Source organism: Lepisosteus platostomus, chromosome 17 (genome assembly GCF_059453375.1).
Source record: "Lepisosteus platostomus isolate fLepPlt1 chromosome 17, fLepPlt1.hap1, whole genome shotgun sequence".
In the NCBI taxonomy this organism is placed as follows: Eukaryota; Metazoa; Chordata; class Actinopteri; order Semionotiformes; family Lepisosteidae; genus Lepisosteus; species Lepisosteus platostomus.
In genome coordinates this window covers 8409887-8436259 of record NC_142627.1, presented here as the reverse complement: position 1 = coordinate 8436259, position 26373 = coordinate 8409887, and the positions used below count along the sequence as shown (strand labels likewise).

Sequence of the window (26373 nt, the reverse complement as noted above, 5' to 3'; positions counted from 1 at the left end):
TGCAGTTCTTCAGTAATACTACCCCTCACCTGTATCTTAAAAAGACTGGATGTTTTTGCACTGTGCTCTTGATATTCACACAGTTTCTGATTGTGTGGGCAGCATTGGATGACTCTTCTCCTATCGCAAGTTTAACCCAGCAAGTAGTCAATTGTTGCTTTCTGTATCCTGGAAACAGCAACTCCTACAGCAGATTTTAAGAAACGGCAGAGGAAAAAAACACACCTAGAGAGGCTCTGAACAGCGTTTGACTCGGAAAGGTTTTATTGAGCAATGTTCCTTCCAGACTACTAAAACTCAGCAACAGACATTTCTCAAATGAGTTTCTTTTGCTTTTTATGGTTGGCATTGTTGCAGCTAGTACATATCTTTGCATTTGCTTTCTGAGCTGCCAGACTCAAAAGATATGAATCTGTAATTGTGTCTTGCCAGAACTGATGGAGTACAATTGGCTTGGGGTCCTTTTCATTAGTCTCGAAGAGGTTTCACGCAGATTAAACCTGCACAACGTATTTATTCGGTTATATTTTAAAAAATCATCTTTCTTAAGTTTTGGCTGTTTAAAAAAAATAAATGCACTATTTTACTAGTATTCACTGGAAGCTGGAGCAAACATTCTTTTACAGTCATTCTTCCCAGTTAGGTAGGGTCTCCTTCTCAGGCCATAGGGATTGAACCCAGGACCTTCCAGTCAGGAGCTAGATGCCCTTGCTATCTGAGCTACCACAGCTCCCATTTCCACCACAACACAAAACAAAAAGTTATCAATTTCCTTTGCCATATATAACAAATTACCATATTATTTTTACCTGTTGTCTCTTATCCTTTATACTTCAGTACCCTGGGAGCAGTGAGTGGAGCAATGGTTAGGATTCCAGGGTTCATCAACAAGTGCCATCAAGAAAGTACCTCAACCTGATTATTTGTCCACCAAGCTGTGCCCTGTACGTACAATCACCAGCTTGTAGCCCAAACTCTGCAAACCTCAGAAACTAAGCAAGGCTGAGTGTGGTCAGTACCAGAACGGGGGACCACTAAGAAGAACTGGGATGGTGATCCTGCAGGTGGTGACCTTCCCCCTAGACCTTGATTCTCAAAACCAGGGGCCTCAGAATTCATCATCAGTACTGTAGTGCTGTAAGAAGTGCTGTTATTTGGAAAAGATACTAAAGCAAGGCCCTGACTTAAACCGTTGGGGTGTTAACTCAGGGCTTGCACAATTTGACCTTCCTACAGTTTACCCTTAGTACCCCTTGATTCAAGTGGTGAAGCCAATTCTCACTCTGATCTGCTGTGCAGTGGCAGCACCTCCTACAGGAAGGTGCTACACTTCAGTGATGGATGTACTGGGTCTCCTGCTATATGTTAAGTGTTCTGGAAGCCTTTGAGGTTAATGGTGTTATACTGTGTGAATGCCCACCAACACTGCTGGGGGTTAACCTGCAATGGAGGACATACAGAAACTGGGAGAAGCTCCAGTCTTTTGAAAACCAACACCAGTGAAGGATTAACTGCAGGATATCAGCGTCTCACATCTGAGAGAACATTATTTAGCTAATGAGCTCCTGCATATCAGAGCTGCTTCCTCCTCTCTCTTCTGTGCAATCACCTACTGTATATTGAAGGAGGTCTAATACAAAGTGACAGAATTCAAAAGTTAGCAGGGAACTGCTAGGTTAAAACAGTATTGCACATACAGTAACACACAAAAAACACCCTTCAGAGAAACTTAACTGAGATAAATGAGGTCACAGAGAAATGCAGTTGACCAAAAAATATTCCTTTTTAAATACATTTCAAAGGTTTCCTCCAGACATGGTGATCTAGAATGTCGATGAATCTATACTAACTCACAGCAGTACAATCAAGGGTCGATTCAAACATTTTAAGGGGAGAAAGCGCAATGGATATTTACCAAGCAGCCAGATACCACAAACTCAACGGGGGCTATTCTTATATCTTGATGTTTTCCCATCTATTCCCCTTCTGTCATTAGTTTCCTTGTTGTACCCAGAGAAAAATAATAATGCTTGAAAATTGCTTTGAATAACATGTAATTGCAACACACACTGAGGGCATTTTGTTTGTCTTCGGTGTTTGGTAATTATTGTAGAATCCCCCTCCCCTCCATAATGGCTGGTTACTGACCATACAACACAAAGCAGCCCTCTGATGGTTCCCCAGTGCCGTCCAGCTGATTAATATAATTACACTAGCTGGATGAATACAACTTGATGAGCTAAATTTCCCTCCAGGGGGAGACCTGTGCTGTAAACTCAGTAGAAACTTGTTCAGCAGTGCTTTGAGATGCCAAAGTTGAGTAAAACTGCTTTGTTTCCATGCTGGGTCCTGTTGCACGCCACCATCACAGATCACATCTTGAACAGGGTAGAAGTGATTTTTTTTTTACTGAAAAAGGTGCTGTATTCCTACCTCTGTTATTGTCTAGATTGTTCCATAATATTAACCCAAATACTGTATATTATTAATGTACCAACCTACAGTAAATAACATGCAGAGATACTGTTGAGGTAGCCTCTAACACAGAGACTGCATTCTCGATATTTCACTTCTTGGCTCTTCATATCTGTACTGGTTTGTCATCACACCTGCAGGAAACAGTTTAAAGAAGGCTGCACATTACACACTGCCAATTCCACCAGATCCATGAAACCTTGAAATACAATTTGCTAATAGAAATTATTCTGAATTTAGTCACCACTCCATAAGGTTAAAATGGATGCAAATAGAAGTAAGTTCTGGGACCTTATTAACATGTAATCCAAAAACCAAAGGCTTATTTTAAATAGTTTTGTCACAGTTCTTAGGAGAAACTTCTAGCTTGTTAATTTTGTGTAAAACATACACATTAATCTCTGAATACCTGATGTCCTGCAATGCTCTACTTACTGGACTCACTTTGTGCTGCATCAGCAATCTGCAAGTAGCAAAACAAACAGCTGCCAGAATTCTAATTTATACCAAGCCTCAAAAAGACATTACATCACCCCTGGCTTCTCTACAATGCCTACCAATTAAGTTTAATTTCCTAATCAAGACTTGATCATGGCCAGGAGAATCCTTAACACCATGAATATAACTTTTATCTAACCCACTGTATTCTAGTGTGGTAGCTTATATCCTCTGACTCTGGATGGGTTAAATAGATTTTCTCCACAGGAACAACCCTTCAGCTAAACCATATTTTTTACCTGTTGCTGTTAGGTAAATTCACTCTTTCCTTCTTAACTTGTCAACTTTCTTACAGGAAGGAGTTTATGTATAATTTTTGGCTTATGTGTGCATATGATTGTAAGGTTATGTTTTCTTTTGATCTTTTTTTACATCATGCTCTTACATGATTCATTGCAAGGCTCTTTACAAAACAGCAACGTTTTGACTAATCGGTTGAATGATGACTTTGAAGGACAAATGGAAGAAATGCACTTCTAGTTTTAGAATTAGAATTTGGCGTTAGTGAGGACACTCCTGTGAGCTTGCTGGCCAGGCACCTTGACATTTGTTAGGTCCCAACAGATAAGATCTAAATTGGCATGTTCTGAGTTTCGAACTGTTATTCCTCCGAGCAGAAGAGGTCCCAAGAACTGTAATGTGAGCCCTAAAGGCAAGGGCAAGAGGAGAAAATGTTAAAAAGCACTAGCATGGCATTTTTCTTCTCTGAGGATTGCCATCGGGGTGACCTGAGGGCTGACAGGGAGAGTGTCACAGGGAGGGACTTGTTCTCTGTGTGAAAAGAAGAAGCTGTTTCATCACAAATGTAAGATTTGTGTTAATTACGAACCCTTTGCGGGTCTCCAGGTGAGATCCGGTAGCTGAGGGATCCAAGGCAGGCAACAAGGTAGAGTAGTTGGTTATTCCAGGCGGAGTCATGTCCAGGTAGTAGGCAAGAGGAGAGGCAAACAAATCCAAAACCAAAGAGTCAACATTGAGGGAGTCCAGAAAAGGTACTAAGGAGGAAAGAGCAAGTTGAGCTCAGGAAGCAGAAGAGATCCTAATACCACACAATGTTACAGGGTGAACTGAGTGTTTAAATAGTGAAGGAAGGGGCGTGTAAGGCAAATTGGATAATGAGGGGTAATTGAGACCAGCTGCAGTCGTGACAATAGTGTGTTCTCTTTTATTTCATTAGTGAGCTGTAAAATTTTGTAACTTGTTTTCAATTCTCAGTAGGATCCTCTCTTGTTGCTTACTCTTGGATCTTTCTTTGGCAAGCTTTCTAAATGTTTTATCATCGTTAAAGATCCCGACAGAGTATGATTGTTTACCCCGGTATCCTAACTAAATTCCACTCGGGCTTGGATAATCTGGCTTTCTTAAATTTCACCCTTAATGCTATTGGTGAAACAATTTCTCACTGACCCGCTGTGTAGTGGGACTGCTGGCACATAATGGCAGAACTACATGAGTGCTGCACTTCAGATGAATCTCCTTCTCTAGGTAAGGTGCTTTGAGATTTTCTGGGAAGAAATTAACTGTATTATTATGCAGATATTAGTAACATCATGGATGGCTCCTGAAATGAAGCTTAAAACAGGAAATGATGTAGGGGAAGAATAGTGGTGCTGCACCATCATTTCGACATGTCCAATCTTTACAGCACACAAACTGTAAGAAGGGAGAACATTAGAGTCACATAAGACAGTCTATAAACCATTAAATAAATACAAAATATGGATGATATAGACTAAACTTTTGACTTTGCATGCCTTTATATAGCCCTGCACACAAACAATTTTAAACAGAAATTAAATGACAATTTTGTTTTTAATTTCTATGGTCTGTAATAATTTCCATTTATACTGGAAGAAAGTAAAAGAATAAACAACAAGCCTTTGTTCAGTTTACAACACCAATACTTTACCGGCCTAGTCTTTTGAAAACTATCTGGATGGTAGTGTCAGGAAGTTTGGCATGATTACTGTACAATGTGACATGGGTGCTTATTGCAAGCTGTGAGTTAGGTGAAGAACCAGCTGATTTGATGTCACATTCTGCCCTGACTATGTTCACTCTACTTAACATGATTTCCCCCGAGAAGCTTCAAACCATTTCCCTTCACTGTCACCCAAATACAACTTCTCCGGCCTTTAATTGGAATAGGTGGATAAATGATTCAGAAGGAATGCCTCCTCTACAGCTCTGTCATCCTCAGCACAGCTTCTGAACTGTTGCCCTCTGTTGACATCCTACCTCTTGCAATTAGAAGTAACACACTATTATTTATTGGACGGCCCATTCCACACTTCTGGAAGGCTTCCAGCACTGGCAACTAAAAGCTTTACAACAACTTTGTCCTTGATTATTTCTTGGAGGTCCTTTGAGGAACAGTGTGGTGAGGGAGGAAATCCAATCCCAGATGTTGTCTCAGCAGTTTAGTTGGATGTGGGATTTTAAGAGCACTTGTAATAAGCAATTTCTGCTGGAAAACCACAAGGTCAAGACCAGCCTTCACCCCTGGGCTGCAGCATGTCTGAGGATGTAAGATTAATGAGACTTTTATGCAGACACCTGAGATAAGGAAAACCAGTCCAATTTCAAGGCATGAATGCCAGTGCAGCTTCTTAGTCTTCATTGGAAATAAGATGACTGAAGATCAGTACAGATAAGATTGTCAGAAGTGCCTTGTCCTTAAGGCCAGAGGTTTCTCTGCTGTATTTTGTCACACAGTTGCGCCAAGTGTTAATTGATTTGACAAAGCTATAACAAATAAGCACATACCTTTAACACATCAGGTGCATAACATGATGTTCCTTCTTTTGAAGCTAAAACACAACAGAAATCCTGAAGACGTACAAACCGTAAAATGGCTAAAACGTTCTACTGATATGAGGCCTCACACATAACCAGAGGGTAACACTCAAAATTATTTTTATAATGAAACTTCTCCCTTCCTGCAGCTCTCTGGGGAGAGTTTGTGATTAATAAAAGGAACCTTCTTTGCTTTTGCTTTCTACCCAGCACCCCTAAAGCCTGCTGGCAGAAAATATAATTGCATTCTTCAATAAAATATAGGGAATGTTTTGAAACTTAGTAACCTTCAATTACTCCAAAGTGCCATAAGAATTGGATGAGTTGTACTTCTCCCTTTCTTTGTGTGTAAATCTGTGCTACTATTAAATACAAGCCTCTCCCAACATATAGTATTAATGTGAGTGATGATAAATGCTTTTGGGTCACGTAGCAGTACTATTTACTGAATAATGTTAGACTTATAATGGGTGCTGCAACAAGATGTCCCCGATTTTGGCTTTGTTAAAAAATGGCGCAATCATAAAATAACTGAAAGGAACACACACCCACACTCCATGAGATGCTGACCATTGGAACTGTACTCAATAATTAATTAAGTTGTCTGCTCTTTGCTCAATATGTCTTGTGATTTAGTAAACCAACAGTTTGGCAAAAACATACAGCACTAGTGGGAAATTAGCTGTCTTAAAATAAATGACTTTTATCTAGTCAATTAAACAGACAAATAATTCTGGGTACACCCCTTCTAAAAATGGGACAGACCTCCAGATTAAATAACAGACAACCACATGGAAAAGTGAATGATCAGTGGAGTCCTCCATTTATTACTAGAGTACGTTTTGTGCTTACAGCTAGAAAACCTGAGTTTTGATCTTACTTTATCTTCTGTGGGTATATCCAGTTGGGTATCACGTAATCCTGTATAACACCGTGGCAGGAGTGTGGATTGGTCGTCAGGACTGTGGACGTGTAACTGGAAAGTTGTGGGTTTAAAACCTATATAGGGAAGTAGGAAAGTACTCTATCTCAATTGCTTCAGTGCTCTGCTGTGTAAATCGGTACAGATGTAAGAATCCATGGATAAATGCCTCAGCCTAATAACGCTGTCAATGTCTCGTAGCTTGAAATTCCTAGACTGCCTGAGACATAAAAAAAATATTTGCGAAGAGCATACTCTTGAAGATGAGACTTAGGTCTCAGGTGACTGTCTGGGAAAATAAATGAATTTATTTACCTTATGTGTCTTATTCTCCTATGGGAGCAGCAGAGAGAGTAGACTCCCTACATTATGAAATGGATTTTCCTGAAAACATCAAGTTTCAGGAAAATGAAAGCTGCCATGGTGGTTATTATGCAGACATCTTGGCATTGCGTTTGTGGAGTAGTTATGACATATTTGCAATATGCCATGTGCAATATTTACTAGGAAAACTGAAAATTGCCAAACTACCTGAATTAAAAGTTCTTCGGAATGAATCTATGCATATCATTATGCAAGGTTTCACTGTAAAAAAATAAGGATTAGATTAGTTGTCAGATGAATTATTTCCCATAAGAAATAATTTTTCGTGGCCATATAAAACTATTAACTTTACATGTTTTAAGGCAGGAAACCTCCCATCTGATATGCTACAGTAGGTCTGATTTGTAATGTATTAAAGGAAAGAACCCTCAAGTGACATGACAGAGTCTTGGCCTGTTATGTCGGGTCTTCAGTTTCTCTTTCTTTTGTTCTTTGTGAAGGTCCACATCATTATGCTAATACGTCTCTCTTAGAGCCCTCGCTGAGTTCCCAAAAGCATGTTTAAGTATTCAAATTTAGTCCAAGTCAGCCAAACTCTGTAAACACTTGAGCTGAGTATCCATGGATCATGCAGAAACAGGTCTTTGTAATCAGGTTCCCAGAGAGCATTAATAATTGCAATTTGAAGCTTGCTCAAGACTTTTCACACGAGCTTCCCTTCCTTGACTATAATTGCACTATTTAATTCCTGTAGATTTTATGTTTAATAAAAACTGCTGAAATATTTGTCAGATACTGTGAATCATGATCATATCTGCCAACTTCTTAAATTTTTCCTACATAAAATGGATTCACAGACTGTAACATTATATCAGTGAGGCAGTGAACACTGAAATGCACTGTATTCATTTTAAATGGATGCAGTATATTCACTTCATTTTTGTTCTCTTTGATTTGTTCCTAAATTAACTCACTACAGCAGGGTTTGGGGCATGCTGTTTCAGATTTTCTGATTTCTAACACCATAATACAAGGATGATACAGTAACTGAACATGTACAGATCTTGTGCAGTGATTCTTAACTGGTGTGCCTTCAGACATTAATCGGTCTTTTGGAAAAGTCTCAAACAAGAAAAAGTCAAATTAATTATTTATTGTTTATAAATTAGTTATGCATTTTTCCAATCATTCCCATCTATGAATGGGCTTCATCACTCTGCTCTCCTCCTCCTGTAATAGCTGGTGTATTGTGAGTTTTCTGGCGCACTGTGGATGCATCATGGTGGGGGAGGGGAGTCCCCATTACCTGTAAAGCACTTTGAGTGCAGGAAAAAGCACTATAGAAGTGTAAGTAATACTACTACTCATAATAAAATAAATAAATGAAACTATTATTATTATCATCATCATTATCATCTGACATCAATTCCTGCCAGAATGAGGTGACCGCACTGTGCACTCTGAAGCAAACACAGATCAACCATTGAAATAAGTTTTGTTCATACTATTGTACATCTCCCTTTCTTCTGTTCAGAGAGTGTTGGATGAGTGGAGAATGAAGAGACCAGAGAGAGCTGGGAGGGCACTGTCAAAGCAGTGACCAGGGACCAGCAGGTCGTCCAGATCGATGAGGCACCGCGTGGGAGAAACGGGCATCAGGACTCTCCATGGGTCGCATTACAGAGTCTGAGTGGCAGGGGTCTTAGTCAGCTCAAGTAGCCAGTGGAGGAGAAGCAGAGGGAGCCAGCCAGAAGGGCCACGAACTCATCTGTCCTGGCAATCTCGGTGTCAAAAGAGGCCAAAACAATGAATGTCACATCACGCGAATGAATGCTGACACTCCCGAAAAAGGCTCCGGGGCTGTTCAGTCTGTCCGCAGATCCGGCCCCTGGAGGTCCTCTTCCACACAGACCTGGTCCTGGGATGGCCGGGTGAGCGTTCTGCTTCTGTGGGTACCGGCAGCTTCTGCAAGGTTGAGCCTGGGGCCAGGGGGTTCTGCCTGTCAGACAGGCCCTGGGGCCGGGGCTGTGCAGTGGATAGACTCAGCCTTTTGGAGCCACCCGACACCCCATCCGAGGGGACGCTGGTTGCTGAGTCACAGTGTAAGCGCTACCCTGCCCGTGCTACAGTATAAATAACAATGTGCTTGTGCCAGTGGTGCCAATGTGCTTGTGCCTGCAGAACGTCTGTTCGTGTGCTGTGAGATAAAGACTGACTTAAAGGAAGAGAAAACAGGCAGATATATTTGAAAATGAAATGAAATGATGTTTGTGTAACATGCAGATAGAGGGGGCAATTCGTTCGGGAGAAGGAGGATCCCAAACTCGAGGTTTATTTGGTGCAGCCACTTGTTAAATTCATTAGAGACTCTGTGACTGCTGACACTTTCAAAAATCTCTTCAAGACCTACAGTATCTTTTCAATGAGGCTTACAATGTATGATTTACATTTACTACTGTAGGTCAATTTGTTGGGCTTTTCCCTGCCTCTGTTGTGTATTTCACCGCACTTTGGGTTTTTGAAAAGAGCTCATAAATAAAATTGTATTATTGAGAACAGTAGAGGTTGTAATAAATGTTTGGAAAGTAAAATTGTCTATGTCCAGTATTTTGTCGTTCCTGTATAATCAGTGACATATGATTTCCTCCCTGAGAATTTGTGACATGTCCTCATACTGAACAAACAGGCAATTCATTACAGATAGTCGATGCTCAGATCTTCCATTGCACACAATTTTCAAATCTCCCTCCTTCACTTTGGCATTCAGAAAATATAAACTCACAGATTCCTGAATAAAACCACCTTCTGAAAAGGGTCATGTTAAAATTATCTAACAGCATTCAATAGACAAAAAAATATTTTTTAGATATTGTACTTTATATCCAGTCAATTTTAAACTTATTTCTCACATTGTCCTTTTAAAATATAAGAGAACTACTAACCTCCAGTATGTTATATACAGTATCTGCAAGTACCAGTAAAAATGTGTAGAACTTTCTTTACACGTCAATAGCGTAAAATTAAAATAAACCACAAATTAATTTTAAGTACTGTACCATGTATTAATCGGCTCTTATTTAAACCACCCAAACATTAGCATATGAAAATTAAAAAAAATTAAAAATTTAAATAATTGTGGATGATTGTTGTGGTTACAATTTAGAGAGATCCTGAAAAGGCAGAAAAGGACACTCACACAGAATTTTAAGTGTTTACCAAAAACAAAGGTTGAATGGAGATAGTTATAATTATAGCTTATAATCAATCATATGCATTTACATTACGTAATAAACGAGTAAGAAGGAACAATTTGTGTTCAATGAATTACTAAAATGTGTTTCCTTTTGAATACCTGTCAGATTGATGTTTGTGAAAACAATGACAACTGCTTTAAAAATACTTTTAGCCAGATGGCTCCAAACACGTAGGGCCATTTGCAACTGAACACATTACGAACCAAAAAAAAATAGGCAGCACCACTAGCTTACAATATTCATGTTTGTTAGATACATACAGTACTAATCGGTAGAAGAGCATCAAATTATATAACAAATAAGATACTGTAAAAAGGTTAATATTGTACTAGTTCGGATGATAGGATAATCTTTGATGCAGTCCTCAGAATATCCTATTTGCTTATTCAATGGTACTTCTGCAAGTAGATTAAAATATAACATAAAGACACCTAAAAATAACTTATGATGATTACAAATTCATTTAATACGGGACTAACTGAACATCACGTCTTTTGTTAGCAAAATGGGATAAGCGTACCACCTTTAGATACATTACAGATCTACTTCAATCTGGAAATGCTTAACCATATGATGCTGTAAATTAATAACAGCAAGACATTAACGGAAGACATTAAAATACATGAAAAAATACACACTCCGTATAACCGCCCTTGATTAATCAAGAGTGAGCCTCTTAAGTTTAAATAAAGATTTTTCAAACTACTAAACGCATTTGAAAAGGACCTTGGGTAACATAAACATTGCCTTACAGTTTTCGGTAGTTCAAAATCAAAATGTCAGTTTGTATTCTTCGTATTGTGTTAGTTATTTAAAGAACATTTTCTTAGCAAATAAAACTGTCCTCGGCAGTGTGAGTTCAAGCACTTATGGTGTTTATCTTGGATTTTTAAACAGGCAAAACTTTAAAAGCTTATTATGCCGTGAAGGACCTAATCCCTGCAAAATATGGCGGCGGCCAGATGGGTATGGTCTGCCCTCCGGATACCTGTGAGAGGTGAATAAAAACTTTTTTTTTCCAATTAGTTTCTTTGCTTGGGGATTTTTTAACATTTTTGGGACAGATGAGATGTTCTTGAAATTATGGTATTATGAATACGGTTTGAGGAAAGGTTAATCTAATTAATCCACAATGGATACTTCCACTTTTACTAAATAAGGGCAACGAAGGTTTGACTTAGTTGGTTTTAGCTATTATAGTAGCACTTCCTGAAATTATGTATCTGTATTTTGTTCATGTAATGTAAGTGAGATTCCAGTTGTGCTGACCGTGTGAATGGATGATGTACAGTTAGCATTCTGACTCCTGTCAGAAAAGGTGACAGTGAAAATCGTGCTGTACTAGTAAGAACCTTTATTCCTTATGTGTTATCTCAAATGTGTTCAAAAGAAGGGAGAACATCATGAAATGCTCTCATAAAAACCTCATTTATCCAACATTGTAGATGGTTTTTACTGATCAAAGGAAAACGTTTGAAATGTTATCCAGAACAAACAAGGTCACATATCTGAAAATACATTTTTCATCTCTAATTACTGAATGCACAGTATTATTTAGTTATTTTAAGGTCTTCGTAATATGTTGTTGAATTTAATGTTTTTAAATGTTTTGACAGTGAATTCTGATTTCATAGCATTTATTTACTCTGTTAAGCTGTACCATTGATATTTTTTAAAAAATGTAAGTGAACTTATCAGGCCAAGACAGATGTGTGTGTGTGTGTGTGCTGAAAAAAAGGTTACTTTCTTGTTTAGAACCTAAATTAAAATTACTAGAAACCACAAATTATTTTTTCAATTTTCTTAAAATCACCCAGTATTTAAGATTCTTATTATATTTGTGTAGTTTATAAGCTTACATCAGGAAAGTGCATGTAAAACACAGTTAGTTTCAGAAGTGTAACTTAACTACTCCTTGGAAAGGAACAGGTAATGGGTTTATTCCATGCTGAAAAGAGAAGAAAGGAAGCACAACGTTTCGGCCGTGGAGCCTTCGTCAGGTGTGAGGACCTTCACGGCTAGTATGAAGGGCGCAATATTGTATTCCACAAATTTGATTTTTTGGAGGGACCGAAAGTGCTACAATGAATGCTGTGAGGTGATTTGACTCTGAGCTGCTGTGTAACGCTTTGTCAGTCTGAGCAGGGAGATATTGTGAGATTACTCTGCTTCTCGTCTTTTCACCAGGGTCTATCCATTGAGCACAACTTTCCTAAAATTGTTTATTTCATTATTATCTGGTGATTTATATAATATATAATTGCGACTCTGATGGCCAGTCTGTCTTGAGGCAAGGTTCCGGATCTCATTACCAGAGTTCGTGGTTTATTACTTGCATATTTGACACTTCAATGAGAATGGGCATTTTTCAAAGGCTGCCAGGAAACTCTCCTGTTTTAGCTCTTGGCATTCAGTGATATGAAGAAATAAAAATCATGTCTTACCTGTTTATTAGTGTTATGGATTTTCAGTCTAGTTTATCTCAAAATCATAATTGTTTATGCTCTAGTTTTTTTTCAGTCTTTACCAGCAAGATGTTCCATTAATCACATTAATGGTTAGTCCCTACTTCAGCATTTTTAAAGGGTAAAATAATAAGCAAGCCATGTGTCAGATCATTTATGCTAATTTAAGAGTCATCGCTTTTAGAAAGTTTGAAGTATATTTTACAGAGCATAACAATACTTTACATGTTTTTCCTCATGAATTTAATTTTTAAAGTAGCAGAAATGCTTTCCCATTTTTTATTCTTTATTTTACTTAATTTTTTTAAATGTAAGGTATGACTACCATATATACGTAAAATATTTGCATGTATTTTTAAACGTTGTCATACCATGGCTGTTGGAACTGCAGGCTGGCCAGCCACACAAGAAATAAGCATTAGTACTGATTTCATATTCTGCATACTGCTTGAATCTGCACACAACCCAAAGGTCTTCAGTTCTGTGTCTTGTAAAACATCATTTGTGTGAAGAGAAGCATGTATTCGTTTCTCTGTTGTGGGTTTTGAAAGAACAGAATGTAAAGGAGCTACAGTATGTTCCTAAGATAGCTGTTTTATTTATTTTTGATAATTATTTAAATACACTCTTACTGAATGATTTCCAGTAAGGTATTATACATGCTGGATAGCAGAAAGCTTAAGATAGGATCCCAACAGAGCGCCTACCTGAAAAATCAACTTTCCCAATAATCCATTAAAAGAACAAAGAGAAAGGTGAAATCAATGGACGGGGTGGGGCAGACAAAGCCTCTACTAATGTGTCAGGTAGGCAGAAAGCAGTAATAGTATTTAGAATGCAGCTAAATGTAAGAAGAAACAGAACATTAGTTCTGACTGCAGACAACAGGTTCTGAAAAATAAGTTCAATAAGAAGATGATTTTAGCTTCCACCTTTAATGCCAAAGCAGCAAGTTGCTGATACATTTATTGCAATCGCTGCCCCTGCATTAAGTAGGCACTGCAATCCCAGTTATGGTGAGAGATCAGTTTGACACATAGCCCATGGCTAATACCATGGGGGTATTAACACTGGTTCCCTACCTCTGATCCTCAGGCCCCTGGCAATCTGTGAGGCTACTACAGGGGGTGTACTGGAAACAAAAATGTGTTGTGGGGTCAGATATATGGCTAAAACTGTCATTGCTCCACTGACATACTGTCATTTAACTCTGCCAAACAGCACCTACCATCCCATTAAAATGTTACTCAGTACACAGCCTTTCACACAATGCAAATACATTTGTAGAGGAAATGACTATGGATTTTAGGTGTTTATTAGGCGATATTAGGTGTTTACATTATTAGTGTTTATAGAGCAGATCATGCCCTTCTTTTAATTTCCATATATAACAGTGTTAAAAATAAGTAACATCTGAAATGTTTTAAAATTGAAAAGGGGCCTACATAGTGATACGTTGACACATACCATTAAAAAGCACTATATAAGGAGAAACTTTTTTTCCTGTTTGCTTTTATTCTTAGAAACAAAATGTCTAGAAAATATAAAGAATCACAGACGTATGTCTGACTACACATTTAAAATGGCCCATGAGGCTAAATCTTTTTTTTTGTAATTTGCAATTAATACAGGAAATGAGCTTTACGATTAGCCTGGCAGAAAATATGTCATGAACGTGATGCATTGTGACGAAAAGTTAGCAGATCTGTGTAATAATGTAAACGGATCATACAATATCTGTAGTAATTGCTAACGTATGCATTGCATTTTAGGGGGTATCCTGGTCCCAACACCGGCTTGTACTAGTGCTGTCCAAACCACCTGGGCCGTCTCTTCAACCACTGCCAGCGTCTCCGTGCAGCAGTACAGATTCAGCAGTTTCTTCAACAAATGTAAGTTTCCTCTGATTACAACTAATTAACAAATTATCTTCTGAACACAGCTTTCAGATTACCATCAGGCACGCTCCAGTTAGCCAGGAGTGAGTTAATAAAATGCATTTGTTTCAGTTTGATGAAGACGGCAGACCAGTATTCAGGGTTTCGAAATCTGACATTTTGGAAGGTTGCGAGGTGCATGTGACATTTGAATATTAAAGGGTATATACCTCAATCAAGTAGAATTTGTTCAAATTACATAGGTTTCCAAAGTGTTCAGAAGCAACGGACCGTGGAGTGTAATAAATTGAATGTAAAATAATCAAAGTAATGTCAAAGCTTTTTAAAAATCTTTTATGACGCGTTTAGTCACCACTTCAATTTTGTATGTGTAAATGTCCATGTTGAAAAAGATGAGCCGTTCTTTTGTTCAATTTAAACGTGTTTCGTACTGATATAGTGAAAGTGGTCTTTTGTTTGCCTTACTCTTGTTGTTATGTCTTTAGATCATTAAGTGTCATTTTTTGCAGAGATATTATGAATTAGCTAAACAAAAGCTGGTAGAATACTGGATAGTTCTCAGAGCATACGTACTCGAAAGGTTGAACCCAGACTAACATGGTCAGCTGTAAATCAGGGATAAACTTTATGGATACATTATGTCCTTATGTATCAATATGTGACCAACCGAGGTAATCACATTCTGGTTTTTATCAAGCACCAATGGTAAAGATCATTGTCAGCAACAGTAACTATAATTGTGGCAGTGATTCTCTGTGTGAAGAACAAGTGGGGGGGAAAAAGGTCTTATTTATATATGGCAAACTGGATGCTACATAATAACATGAGGAGAACAATGTTCATATTAGCTAGAAATAATAAATCCTGCCTTAATAGATGCATGTGAGTTAATATCACCTTAGGCCACGGCTGCATTTGGTCAATCTTCAGTTTGGTCTGGGTTAAAACGTGCTGTAATGTTCATTTCATTTGAAATTAATAAGTGGGATTTTAGCAGTCAACGCCATTTTCATAATATGTAGCAGAAAGAAGAGAATCTACACTAAGTGGATGAAATAATCTTGTAGTAAATAGGAAGATTTTGTGACTGAGGCTGTAAGTACATTTTTAATCGGAATCTCTCAAATTTAGATCACTAAACAGTGTTCTTTATTTTTTAACTGTACGGCACCCATAACAAATTTCAAGGTTTTGTTGATATTTTATTCTCTTTTTATAAAAGAAACATGTTGCAGAAACGTGATGAGTAAGGATTGTGTCTGGTAAATATCATAATTGTACATTTTGAGACGTACAGTATGTAACTGTTTTATACTCATACTGTGGGGCAACGTTTCTTTGTGAAGATTAGGCTTTTAATGGATTAGAATGCTAGATATTTTCAGCTTTCTTTTACTCTTCATTTTTTACTCTCTTGACAGCAAATTTAAAAAAAGACATTTTTAATTAAGTAATGCTTATTTTCCTTACAGATGTGTTATGAATAACCATTGATTCCTTACACATTTTACTTAAGTTACACTGAACGATGTTCGTTTAAGATGCATCTTGAATCCATCTGCAGCTTTGCTTTTCTGACATAAGAATGAATCAGGGGGCGTTGCTTCTGATTTTCTGCAACATTAATTCTGCACGCTGGCAGAGGACGCAAAATGAAATTACTGTCAGATATATAACCCGCTGGGTACATTCAGCAAATAAAGCAAGGACAGAATTCACAATGTCCAAGAAACATGTCTGCCTATTAATAGGTTTTTGTCAACTGGATTTTCCCACTGTATTTTATATACAGTAGAAAAATTTTAAAACACGTTGACATAAAAGGGTTTGTTTTCTACTGAGGCAGCTTTTCTTTTGTCAAAATGGCGTGAAGCAGACCACTCTAATAGTTATCAGCCTTACGTGCTTCAAGGAAAGCTCTGAAAGCTATAGTGGCTATGAAAGACAGCTGCTACTCTTAGTAAAATTCCTAGTTATCGCCTAACATGCTTTAGTACTGTCTTGAATAAAACGATCTAAGGAAAACATTTTAAAGCTTTAAAAACCGGTCAAAAGATGAAGGCAGTTTTCAATACTGCAACTGTCTGGCATGTATGAGATATAAATCCACAAGGGCAGGCAGAGGCCGAGCTCTGTGGTCATGGGTTCAAGCCTGGTTCTTGCCACTTGCTGGTTTTGACTTGAGATTCCCCAAGCAGATGCGCATAGCTGGCAGAGCACCACGGAGGATAGGGTGGGAATTGTCAGCCAAAGCTCTTTTCGACTCTCATTGACACGGTGTCCCCTGCGGCCTCCTCTAAAAATATAAAAAGGATGGAACTTCTGTCCAAATAATATCCTTATGAAAATGACTTGGCTAAAGTACAGCTTGCAGGAGAGGAGCAGACCAAGGTATTGCTGTGTGATTAAATCTTATTTTGCAATTACCTAGGGTACTATTATGGAAACATTAAGCACAGATTTCAGATTTATCTCTCCTAAATAGAATTTCCTTGTAAATGAGAATCACATTTTGGAGGTTCCTCAGTTATGTTTTTTTTTTTGCGTATGTGTAATGCCTCATTTGTTAAAGGCACACAAACAAACAAGCCTGATTAGAACTGGCAGCCACATCAATTAAGAAATAGAGAGCAAAGATATTATAAACACTCAATTCCCTTGTGGCTTTTGAGAACCATTCACAGCTCCGTCATGCTGATCAGTTTAACCAGTCATGGCCAACCCCAGACTTAATGGTTTGTGCAATCTGTATTTCACCCAAGACAAGCTCAAGATCGTATTTTATCTCCCGATAATTTTAGTCTAACATCAGCTTTTGTGCTTTATTTTAATTTTGAGGTTCATTAACTCTTGACTTGGGAGGTTTTCAGCTTTCTAAATGTATATTAAGCAAATTGTTAAACTATAAACTTTTCTGCAATCTGTTTGAGAAAAAGAACACTTCAGTTATTGACTTGGGGAAACAAAAAAAAATGAAGTAGCTACAAGTTCGACATAATTACTGCTCATCAATTGAAAAAAACAATCAACACTAGTTGAACTAGTTTGATTTATCCAGTCTAGTGGCAGACCTAAGCGATAAGCAAGTGTTTAGGATCCGAGTTTATGGAGTGTCAACATTGTGTTTCAGAAGCAAGATGGGGGTGCATTTACGATTTATAGTTGATTAAAAGTTCTGTGTTTTGTGATTACCTTCTTTCCGTGGGCGGAGCGGTGGCTCTGTGGCTAAGGATCTGCGCCTGTAGCTGGAAGGTTGCCGGTTCAAATCCCGCAGCTGGCAGAGGAATCCTACTCCATTGGGCCCCTGAGCAAGGCCCTTCACCCCAACTGCTCCAGGGGCGCCGTTCAGTGGCTGACCCTGCGCTCTGACCCCAAGCTTCTCTCCCTGTCTGTGTGTCTCATGGAGAGCAAGCTAGGGTATGCGAAAAGATAATTCCTAATGCAAGAAATTGTAAAGGGTTAATAAAGTGATGTTGTTGTTATTATTATTATTATTATTATTATTATTATTATTATTATTATTATTATTATTATTATTATTATTATTATTTCCTCCCTGAGTAGGTCCTACCGAAGAATTATAGCAATCATGCACAGCCCTATTGTGTAAATATGACCTCTAAAGATATCGACCATCCACTCCATGGCCTGCCCATTGCACGGGTCAAAGCATGCAGGTGCAGATGGGTTTTGTGCTAATGGGTGGCTTGTGTATGGAGAGTCATGCCTTGGATTAAAGCTGAAAATGTGTTGAAACCAGCAACAGCTCAGAAGCCTTTCAAGAGCTGCAATTACCTGTTTGTCTGATCGGGTGAGAGTTATAAGATTCTCGCCTGACTCTGCATGCGGCGTGCTATATCCACCACATTGACAGGGTATTCATTTTCAAAGCTGATGATCTTAAAGTGTTTGCAGCATGCCACAGCTCACCCAGCACTGCTAATGCTCTTGTGGGGCTCTTGTGGTATTCTGAACTAGGTACACACACATATCCTCCTTTTACATAGGAGTGTCCAGTTCACAGAGATTAATCTAATGGAAATAGGTTATTCATGCTCAGAATGCATTCTGGGTTTGTATTTTTTATCCTAGATATTAAGACCTGATTGATGTTGTCACCCTGTGATAATGGCCCCTGAGGCAATTGTTTTGCCTGGAGCTGCTTTTGAATGAAAGGCTAATTCATTCTTTTTATCCTGCTGTTTTAGCAGTCTTGGATTTCCCTAGCTGCCCTCAATTAATTAAAATCACAGGCATATGGTGTGGGGTAATTTCATTCCTGCCTTGCTGACTATCAACATAATTGCCTCGGACCCTTCTCTGCCCCACTTAATGGATGGATCCCATTGTGTAGCTAATGGATCGGATTAGTTGGACAAGACAAGATGAGGCAAATTCATTTGTGTTCTGCGACACACGGTAACGAATTTGTTAATTACACAACACATCAGTTTGATTATTTAAAATAGCCGTGAATTTGGTTGCCCTGTTCGGATGCACACACCAGTCTCATCATAGCTGTACCAGGTGCGCCCGCCTCCCTGTCTGTTGACCTCTCCATCTGCGCACTTGGTCTCTCCGCTTGTTTCTCTACCTCTTCCTCAAACAGCTACAACTAAAATGTTCCTAAAAATTGCAAACAACATGCAGCTCAGCCTGAGTGATCTGCTACCTGAGTGACTTGGCTTGCAGTAGTGTAATGAATAAAACTGTCGCATTGCATCACATTTCCTGAGCTTTGACATTTGCTCAAGAATGTATGTAAATCAGATTTTATAGCATTGTAATTTTTGTAGTGGGAAATCGGTTCCACACAGGCACAGCAGACCTGTTATTTGGGAGTGGGTGTCTCTGTATCTAAATGGTATACTTTACTCAGTCCCAAGTTACTGAGTTTTAAAAACGTTTTGCTTTCTTATTTGCTGGGAACACAGAGTTAACAGGAGGAGTGCATTGAGAGCAGTTTGCCTCTATACGGAATTTGCGTTTTTTTCCCAGTTTGGAATCTTTTTCAAAATCAGCAGCAGTATTGTCTTCAGGGTAGGGTTTCCTTTAGCATGTATCTCTAAAAGTAAGACAGGAACACTGTGAGTTAAAGTCTCTGGTTATTATTTTGAGAATTTGCTCTGAAACTTCCGAGTACATTTACATCGATGTCAATTCGGTTTCCTGGTGAAACATTGATCTCCTCACTGTCAATAAAAAAGCACAAGGTCTTTGTTTTTGAAAGATATTTTGTCCATAACATAACATTCTCCAATGTTACTGGCTTGTGACCTTTGGAGTCCTGAACTGAGTTTCTCAGTTTACAGCTCAGAAATGTAAGGTCTGACCATTAAGACTGCAGCCAGCTGGTATAGCTCATTAAACGCTGTGCTGGAATGAAAACCTGCAGAGACACCGGCCCTGTGGTGCAAGGGCTGGGCACCCCAGCCCTGTACTGTGCCGCGAGAGGCTGGTTGCTGATCGGAAATCCCCACCAGCGTGTTTTTGAGTGTGGATTCATCAAGGGAGGCTCTTCGTCAGGAAAGGAGAGCTTTCAAGGTCAGAATAATTAGTTTGATTTTGTCTCTTTGCTCAACGCAGTGACGGCTACTGAGTTATGGAGGGGGGTGCTGGCGGAGAGCGGGGCAGGGGCACGGAAGGGAAGGGGGAAGAGAACTAAGCGAAAGCTGAAGAGAGACCTCAACAGAGGGCAGAGTGTCGGCGAAGGTAAGCTTTTCTTTTCCCCTCTTGAACCTCTTCCCTCCTACAGTTTTTCCCAACATGTGAGAGAAGATTTCTCCCCAGTAACACTACACCTTGGCAGCAATCAGAAATGGCCTAAGCACAACCTACCTTTGTCAGAAAACTAAAAGGGAGGAAACTGGGATGAGGTCTGAGCTGGCTGTGTTCATCCGTAACGGAACGAAATGTCGAAGAATTTGATGTTGTGCAGCTTTTGAAAATGGGTTTAATCTTCTCAGCACTCTGTGCTTCAAGCCTAGCAGCTCCCTTTGGCCTGGCATTATAAAGACACTGCTCTCCTGACCTCTGTTAGTCTGGCTAAACTTTTTCTTGAAAGTACAAGAAGGCTCTGTCTGACGTCAGGTTCGGCTCCTAAATGTTTTACTTCCCTTCTGGTGCTCAGCACTCTCCACAAAGTTAACTAGAAGGATCTTTTTCCAGCCCTTTACTTTTCATTATGGTGCAGTTCACTGAAATAACGTTTGTACATCCCCACCGTGGCTTGGAAATGGAATGTTTTCAGAGTGAGTCAAACATTTGAGATAAGTGGCAAGCAATAAGCTATAAGGAGAGTTACACCCTTTACCCTGATCTGCTGGTTTGGCAACCTGAATCTGAGAGGCAAGGACAAACTGGGCAGTCTTGTAAAAATATGTCAGAAGGTCATGGGTGCTGACCTTCCAGCCCTCTCCTCCGTCTATCACTCACGTGTTTTGCATCATGCAAAATCCACCTGCGATGATCCTTCACACCCCTTGTTTAATCATTTCCAGTTACTCCCATCAGAACGCAGAAACCGACTCCCCAACTTCAAAACCAATATATTTAAGTTTTCATTCAGACCTGTAGCCATATCGTTACCTAACACTTGCTTTTCTATGCAAATATGTACGCGTGTTCTTGAGTTTTTTTTCCGTCCTTCTGTACACCCACACTCCTGCCGTAAAACAAATTGATTGCCCCCTCAGGGATAATAAAGACTCTCTCTTTCCCTTAACGGGACACCAGTCCATTGCAGGCCAAACACCGACACAAACCAACACAAATGTGCACGCACTCACCCCAGAGCCTTTTTTCCCCAGAAGCCAATTAACCTACCAGCATGTTTGGATATAAACCCCGGGCAGACAGCACCCAAGCTCCAGAATTAAACCCAGGGCTCCAGCACTGCGAGGCAGCAGTACTAACTACTGCAGTACTGTGTCCCCCTTGTATCTTGTATGTGGAGTTTAAATGGTGCCCTTGCACTTGTCTGGGTTTTCTCTCTGTGTCAGTTTCCTCTGACCTTATAAAGACACGCTGGCTAGGTTCATTGGTGTCTCTATGTGCATGAGTGAGTATACATGCTGCAAGGGACTGGTGTCCCTTCCTGGTTATAGCGCAGCGTATGCCTTAAACCTCTGGGGTTGGCTCTGGTTTGCTTTTACCCTTAACAGGGGTATTTCTAATGGTGGATGAATGGAATTTTACAAATGACTTCTTGATGCAGTTAAATAAGTATTTTTTCTTCTTTTAGAATTAGATTCTGGTTTATAACCAGTAGGTGGTCTCAGTGCCCCGACAGGAATTGTGATCCCTTGCCAACTTTAGTGAGAATTCAAAGAGTTTATTATGTTCATCCATAATGCAGATCTCTTTCAATTATTAACTGCCTGTCCGAGTTATGCCGAAATGAAGCCAGTGGGAATTGAAATAAAGTGTTTAGTGGAAGTGATGGCCTGCAGACAGTTTTGTTCATTGCAGACAAAGAATATTAATATCCATTAAATGTAAGTATGTGCCAAACATCCACACATTGACTTGTGGCAGATGTGCCTTGTTTGGTGGATAGCGATTTATCTAAGACTTCTGTTCATGTTAATCTCTGATTAACCTATAAGGTTGGTTTTCCCTGCTCTGTTTTATCATTTTTTCTCACCCTCAAAGTCTGATGATGTCTTGTTTTGTGTGTACGTACCTTATTGTTTGCAACTGCGATGAGCCTGTTGTGTGGGGGCTTGCTGCCTGTTGCAGTACAACTGCTTTTTGATTTTCATGTGTCTCCATCCCCTTGAATCATGTCCCGATTTTTTGCCTTGTCCTTTTACAGATCACATTTTACCGTTTATTATAACAAAAGCGTTGCTTCCAGACACAGATGGAAGGCGAAGCTGTCGTTGTTTATTTCCTCAGAAATGGGAAAAATGTAATTGCGCTCTCTGAAAGGGAAAGGTGAGCCAGCACAAGGGAAAAAAGCTTTTGTTAAAAGGGTGAAGTAACTTTATGGGATTCTCCAGTGCCTTTAGTGTTAAGCACACTGGAGTGAACCCAGTTCAGGTCTACTTCTGGCATGTGCTGGTTACTCCAGCTTGATAAACATGATCAAGGTGTATTGTCCCAGCCTGCAGCAGGCCTTTCAGCATTAGGAACCGGAGCCCTAACCAGTATGTCACACAATGGCCTGAGCAAGGCCAAAGTAGGTCCATTTTATACCAGACTGGCTCCGCCGCAAAAGCACCCCAGCAAAACGAGTGCAGTCTATTTACAGTGCTCCCAGTCCCCCCACACCAGAAAACAAAACCTCTGTCACACAGTACTCCGCTTTTCCTCCATCAGCTTTGAGCTCCTCCAATCCAGCTGATTTTTTTTTCTTCTCTCCAGGACGAGGAGGCTACCTCTGGCCCGGCCTGAACTCGCCTGTGCTGAGAAGTGGTACCATCCAGTCCATCTCCCAGAGGGACCAGGCCCAGCAGGAGGAGCTGCAGGCGGACATTGTCCGCCAGAGAGACGAGTGGGACAGGAAGAGGAGGACGAAGGTGAAGAGGGAGCGGGGATGGACCGGGAATTCCTGGGGGGGGATCAGCCTCGGATCGCCAGATCCTGGGCCGTACGGAGGTAAGAGCTTTGCCCTCGCTTCTTAACCTCACTTAGAGATAAGCAGCTTTAAACTGCAATGTGAACAGAAAGAAGCTTGTCGACTTGGCCTCACAAGTTTTTTCCCCATAAGTTGCAATCTAGGAGGGTTGACTGTTGCTAAAAAATAAAAATATCTGAATGCATATTTCTTTACAGCAGGGGTATTTATCTGCAAGGGAAATACTTTGAAAAATTATTTATAGTTAGTAGTTTCGCTAAAGGAAAAGGCATACAGTTCTAGTGCAGCTGAGCACCGTAGTAAACCAGAACGATTGATATGTGATAATTTTTGTGTTTCCAGCAGAAATGCAGCTGGAGGGCAATACATTATTTATTACTTCTATGACTTTCATTACAGGATTTCATAAGATTACTGTAATTTTAGATTCTAGTCTTAAATCTCTGGTTGACTCGAGAGATGCCGAATTGATGAGTTCTCACCTTCTTCTCCCCGAAGATGACAAGGCCACAGTGTGCCACCTTTTTCTTCACACTGTTCTTCTTCAGGGCACCGAACCTGCTCTGTACCTTTTGTCAAAGATGAAAACGAATCGTGACATTTATAGGCCACGCCGCGGTGTGGAGTAGCCTGTGGAAGGGTCTCTGATAAGACTGTGTCTTTCTCCGAGTGCAATCTGATGACATCGGGCAGCAGGGAGTGGCGATTCACCTGACAAAAGAATAACTGTTTCACACCATATTTCCACCTAATTTGCGTGTACTTAGAATGCGCTGTGATTAATGCGGTTCAGCAAGTCAATTCTGATTGCTCCTTCAAGGCTGTGGCTGGGCTTGATCGTGATGGCTATATCTGTGATTCACCCTCCTCAAAATAGACCTCAGGAAGCCAAATCCTAGGAGAGTTGTACCGTCTAAATAAAATAAAAGCACTCCAAGGGGAGCTCCAATTTCTTTCTCTGCACAATTCCTATTAGGAGTGCAGCAGCAATCATTTATGAAGGACCTGTGCACAATCGCCTGTACTGCTTTTTGAGTGTGAGCTGCTGGAGGCTAGTCAGCAAGCACCACTGCTTGCAGAACTTTAAACACCACCTTCTAGCCTGACCTGGTCAGATCTCAGGAACTATAAGCAAGGCTGGATCTGGTCTGTAATGGGAGGGGAGACATGCATGGAAAACCAAGTTGCTGTTGCAAGTGGTGCTGGTGGACCAGTAGGTGGTGCTCTGCCCCAAGCATCTGTATGATGTCCAGGGGCACAGTGCTGTGGGAGATGCTGACCTTAAACCAAGCTTGACATTAAACCAAGCTCTTGACTATGTGGCCATTAGAATCCCATGGCGTTGTTGAAAAGTGTTGGGTGTGTTAATGCCAGTGTTCCACCTAAATTCCACTCTGATTTTATACAATGTGCCCTGCCTAAAGTTCTTATTAGCTCAACTGGTGCACTTTTTTTCCCTTCTCTATGTGATCTGCTGTGCAGTGAGGGCTGCCCAGAATTATCCAGATGGCTATTGCACTTAAATGTTAGAAGTGCACCCCTTCTTGTATGTAATGGGTATCCTTTGAGGTGAAAAGTACCATATAAATGTAATTCACTCAAGTGTAAAAATAATCATCAAATGTTTTATTGTGTAACTCCTTAGGTGTTAAATGTAGTCGGTTGTGAATTAACTGGTCTCTGATACACAATAGTAGTGTGTTTGCAAAGCAATTGTACATTGTACAATGCTGTACAATGTAAAAGGCATAGGTTTGTTTGCTTCTGTGTAGTGAGGGATGGTCTTTAATTTCTTGGAAGTGTTTGAAAATTGATTTTGCATTAGTGTCAGTACTCTCTTTCCCCGTGATGAGATTTGCCTTGAAAATGTGTGTCACTGTAAGAAGGCTTTCAGTAGTAATCCTAACATTAATAGAAAACATTTCTTTTCCAAATTTATTTTGGGCTTTGTAAAAAAACACAACAGAACTGTGTGACTTAAGATTAAACGTTTTTACTATCTGATTATCAAAGCCTTCAGCTTCTGGCAGAAAGACAAAAAAACACTTATGATTTTTTTTCCCTCTATATTTCTCTAAATGTAATACCTTATCTCAATCTGAACAATGTTGAATAACTCCCTATTCTTTTTGGAGACAGTAAAAGGCTAAAACATGGGCAGTTTGTGTTATCCACAATTGCTCATTTCTTTGTAACATATCCTTTTAGTATTGTAAAAACAAAATCTGTCCATGAAAATAAAATTGCAATGTCTCTTTGAAAGGGTGAATGTTACCTGAAGCAAGCAGCTTGCCAGGGAAATCATTAAGCCACGAAAAACCTAAACAAACATGACACTTGGCCAGTATGTCAGCATTTTTGAGCTCTCTCTCCCTGTGAAAGCTAACTTTCTATTAATACCCTTGACTTTTCATCTCTCATTATCAATTAAACCCACATTGGTGGTGGTGGAGGGGAGTCCCCATTACCTGTAAAGCGCTTTGAGTGGAGTGTCCAGAAAAGCGCTATATAAGTGTAAGCAATTATTATTATTATTATTATTACCAAATTAAAATCCTCACAGCACGCCTTTAATAATGCTGTCTAGAATGCAGCAGGCATATTGATGAACCTTCCAATATGTATTGTTGTATGAAACAAAATGAGTAGGTAGGGCATTGTGGGAGTCACCATACAAATAAATTGAGAAGAACATCCACCGTAAAAGACATTTTAGAGTTGTACTTCTGAAACTCTGCTCAAGTGTTAAGATTTATGCTCGGTGCTCAGACATATGATCTTCAATCAAAATCACTTGTCACTTTATCTTTTTACAAAACACTTGCCTAATAAACTTACATGTTTATTGCATGCATATGCATATAACTTACATGCATATCGGTGTGTTTGGTTTTATAGTAAGAAGGTGGAGAATTTAGCCTCCACGTAGGATGTTTCGAGTTCTTTCAGTGGAATGGCAGAGATGATGGAAATTGGCAGTGATGCAACACATTAAGTATTGAAAACATTCTCTGTTCTGTCAGTAAGAAGTGTGTGTCTGTCTAGCCTCCTTGTATGTGTAACTCTATGCTGGGCTCGGATTTGGTTCCTAAACTGTCTGTAGCCTCATGATTGCACGTGCACAGATTGGCTTCAGCTCAGAGTGGACCAGGTGTGCAGT

At 39.6% G+C, this 26373-nt stretch overlaps 1 protein-coding gene across 1 annotated transcript in view; it reads left to right on the top strand.

Annotated features, from left to right (window-relative positions):
- The first annotated feature begins 11122 nt into the window (after positions 1–11122).
- mrps5 (mitochondrial ribosomal protein S5) overlaps positions 11123–26373 on the top strand; it is a 39170-nt gene continuing 23919 nt past the window's right edge. The window contains exons 1-4 of the mRNA XM_088609606.1: positions 11123–11266; positions 14507–14626; positions 20219–20344; positions 23000–23233. Of these exons, the coding sequence (XP_088465732.1) occupies positions 11218–11266; positions 14507–14626; positions 20219–20344; positions 23000–23233 (529 nt within the window). The 5' untranslated portion in view covers positions 11123–11217. The remainder of the gene's footprint in view (positions 11267–14506; positions 14627–20218; positions 20345–22999; positions 23234–26373) is intronic.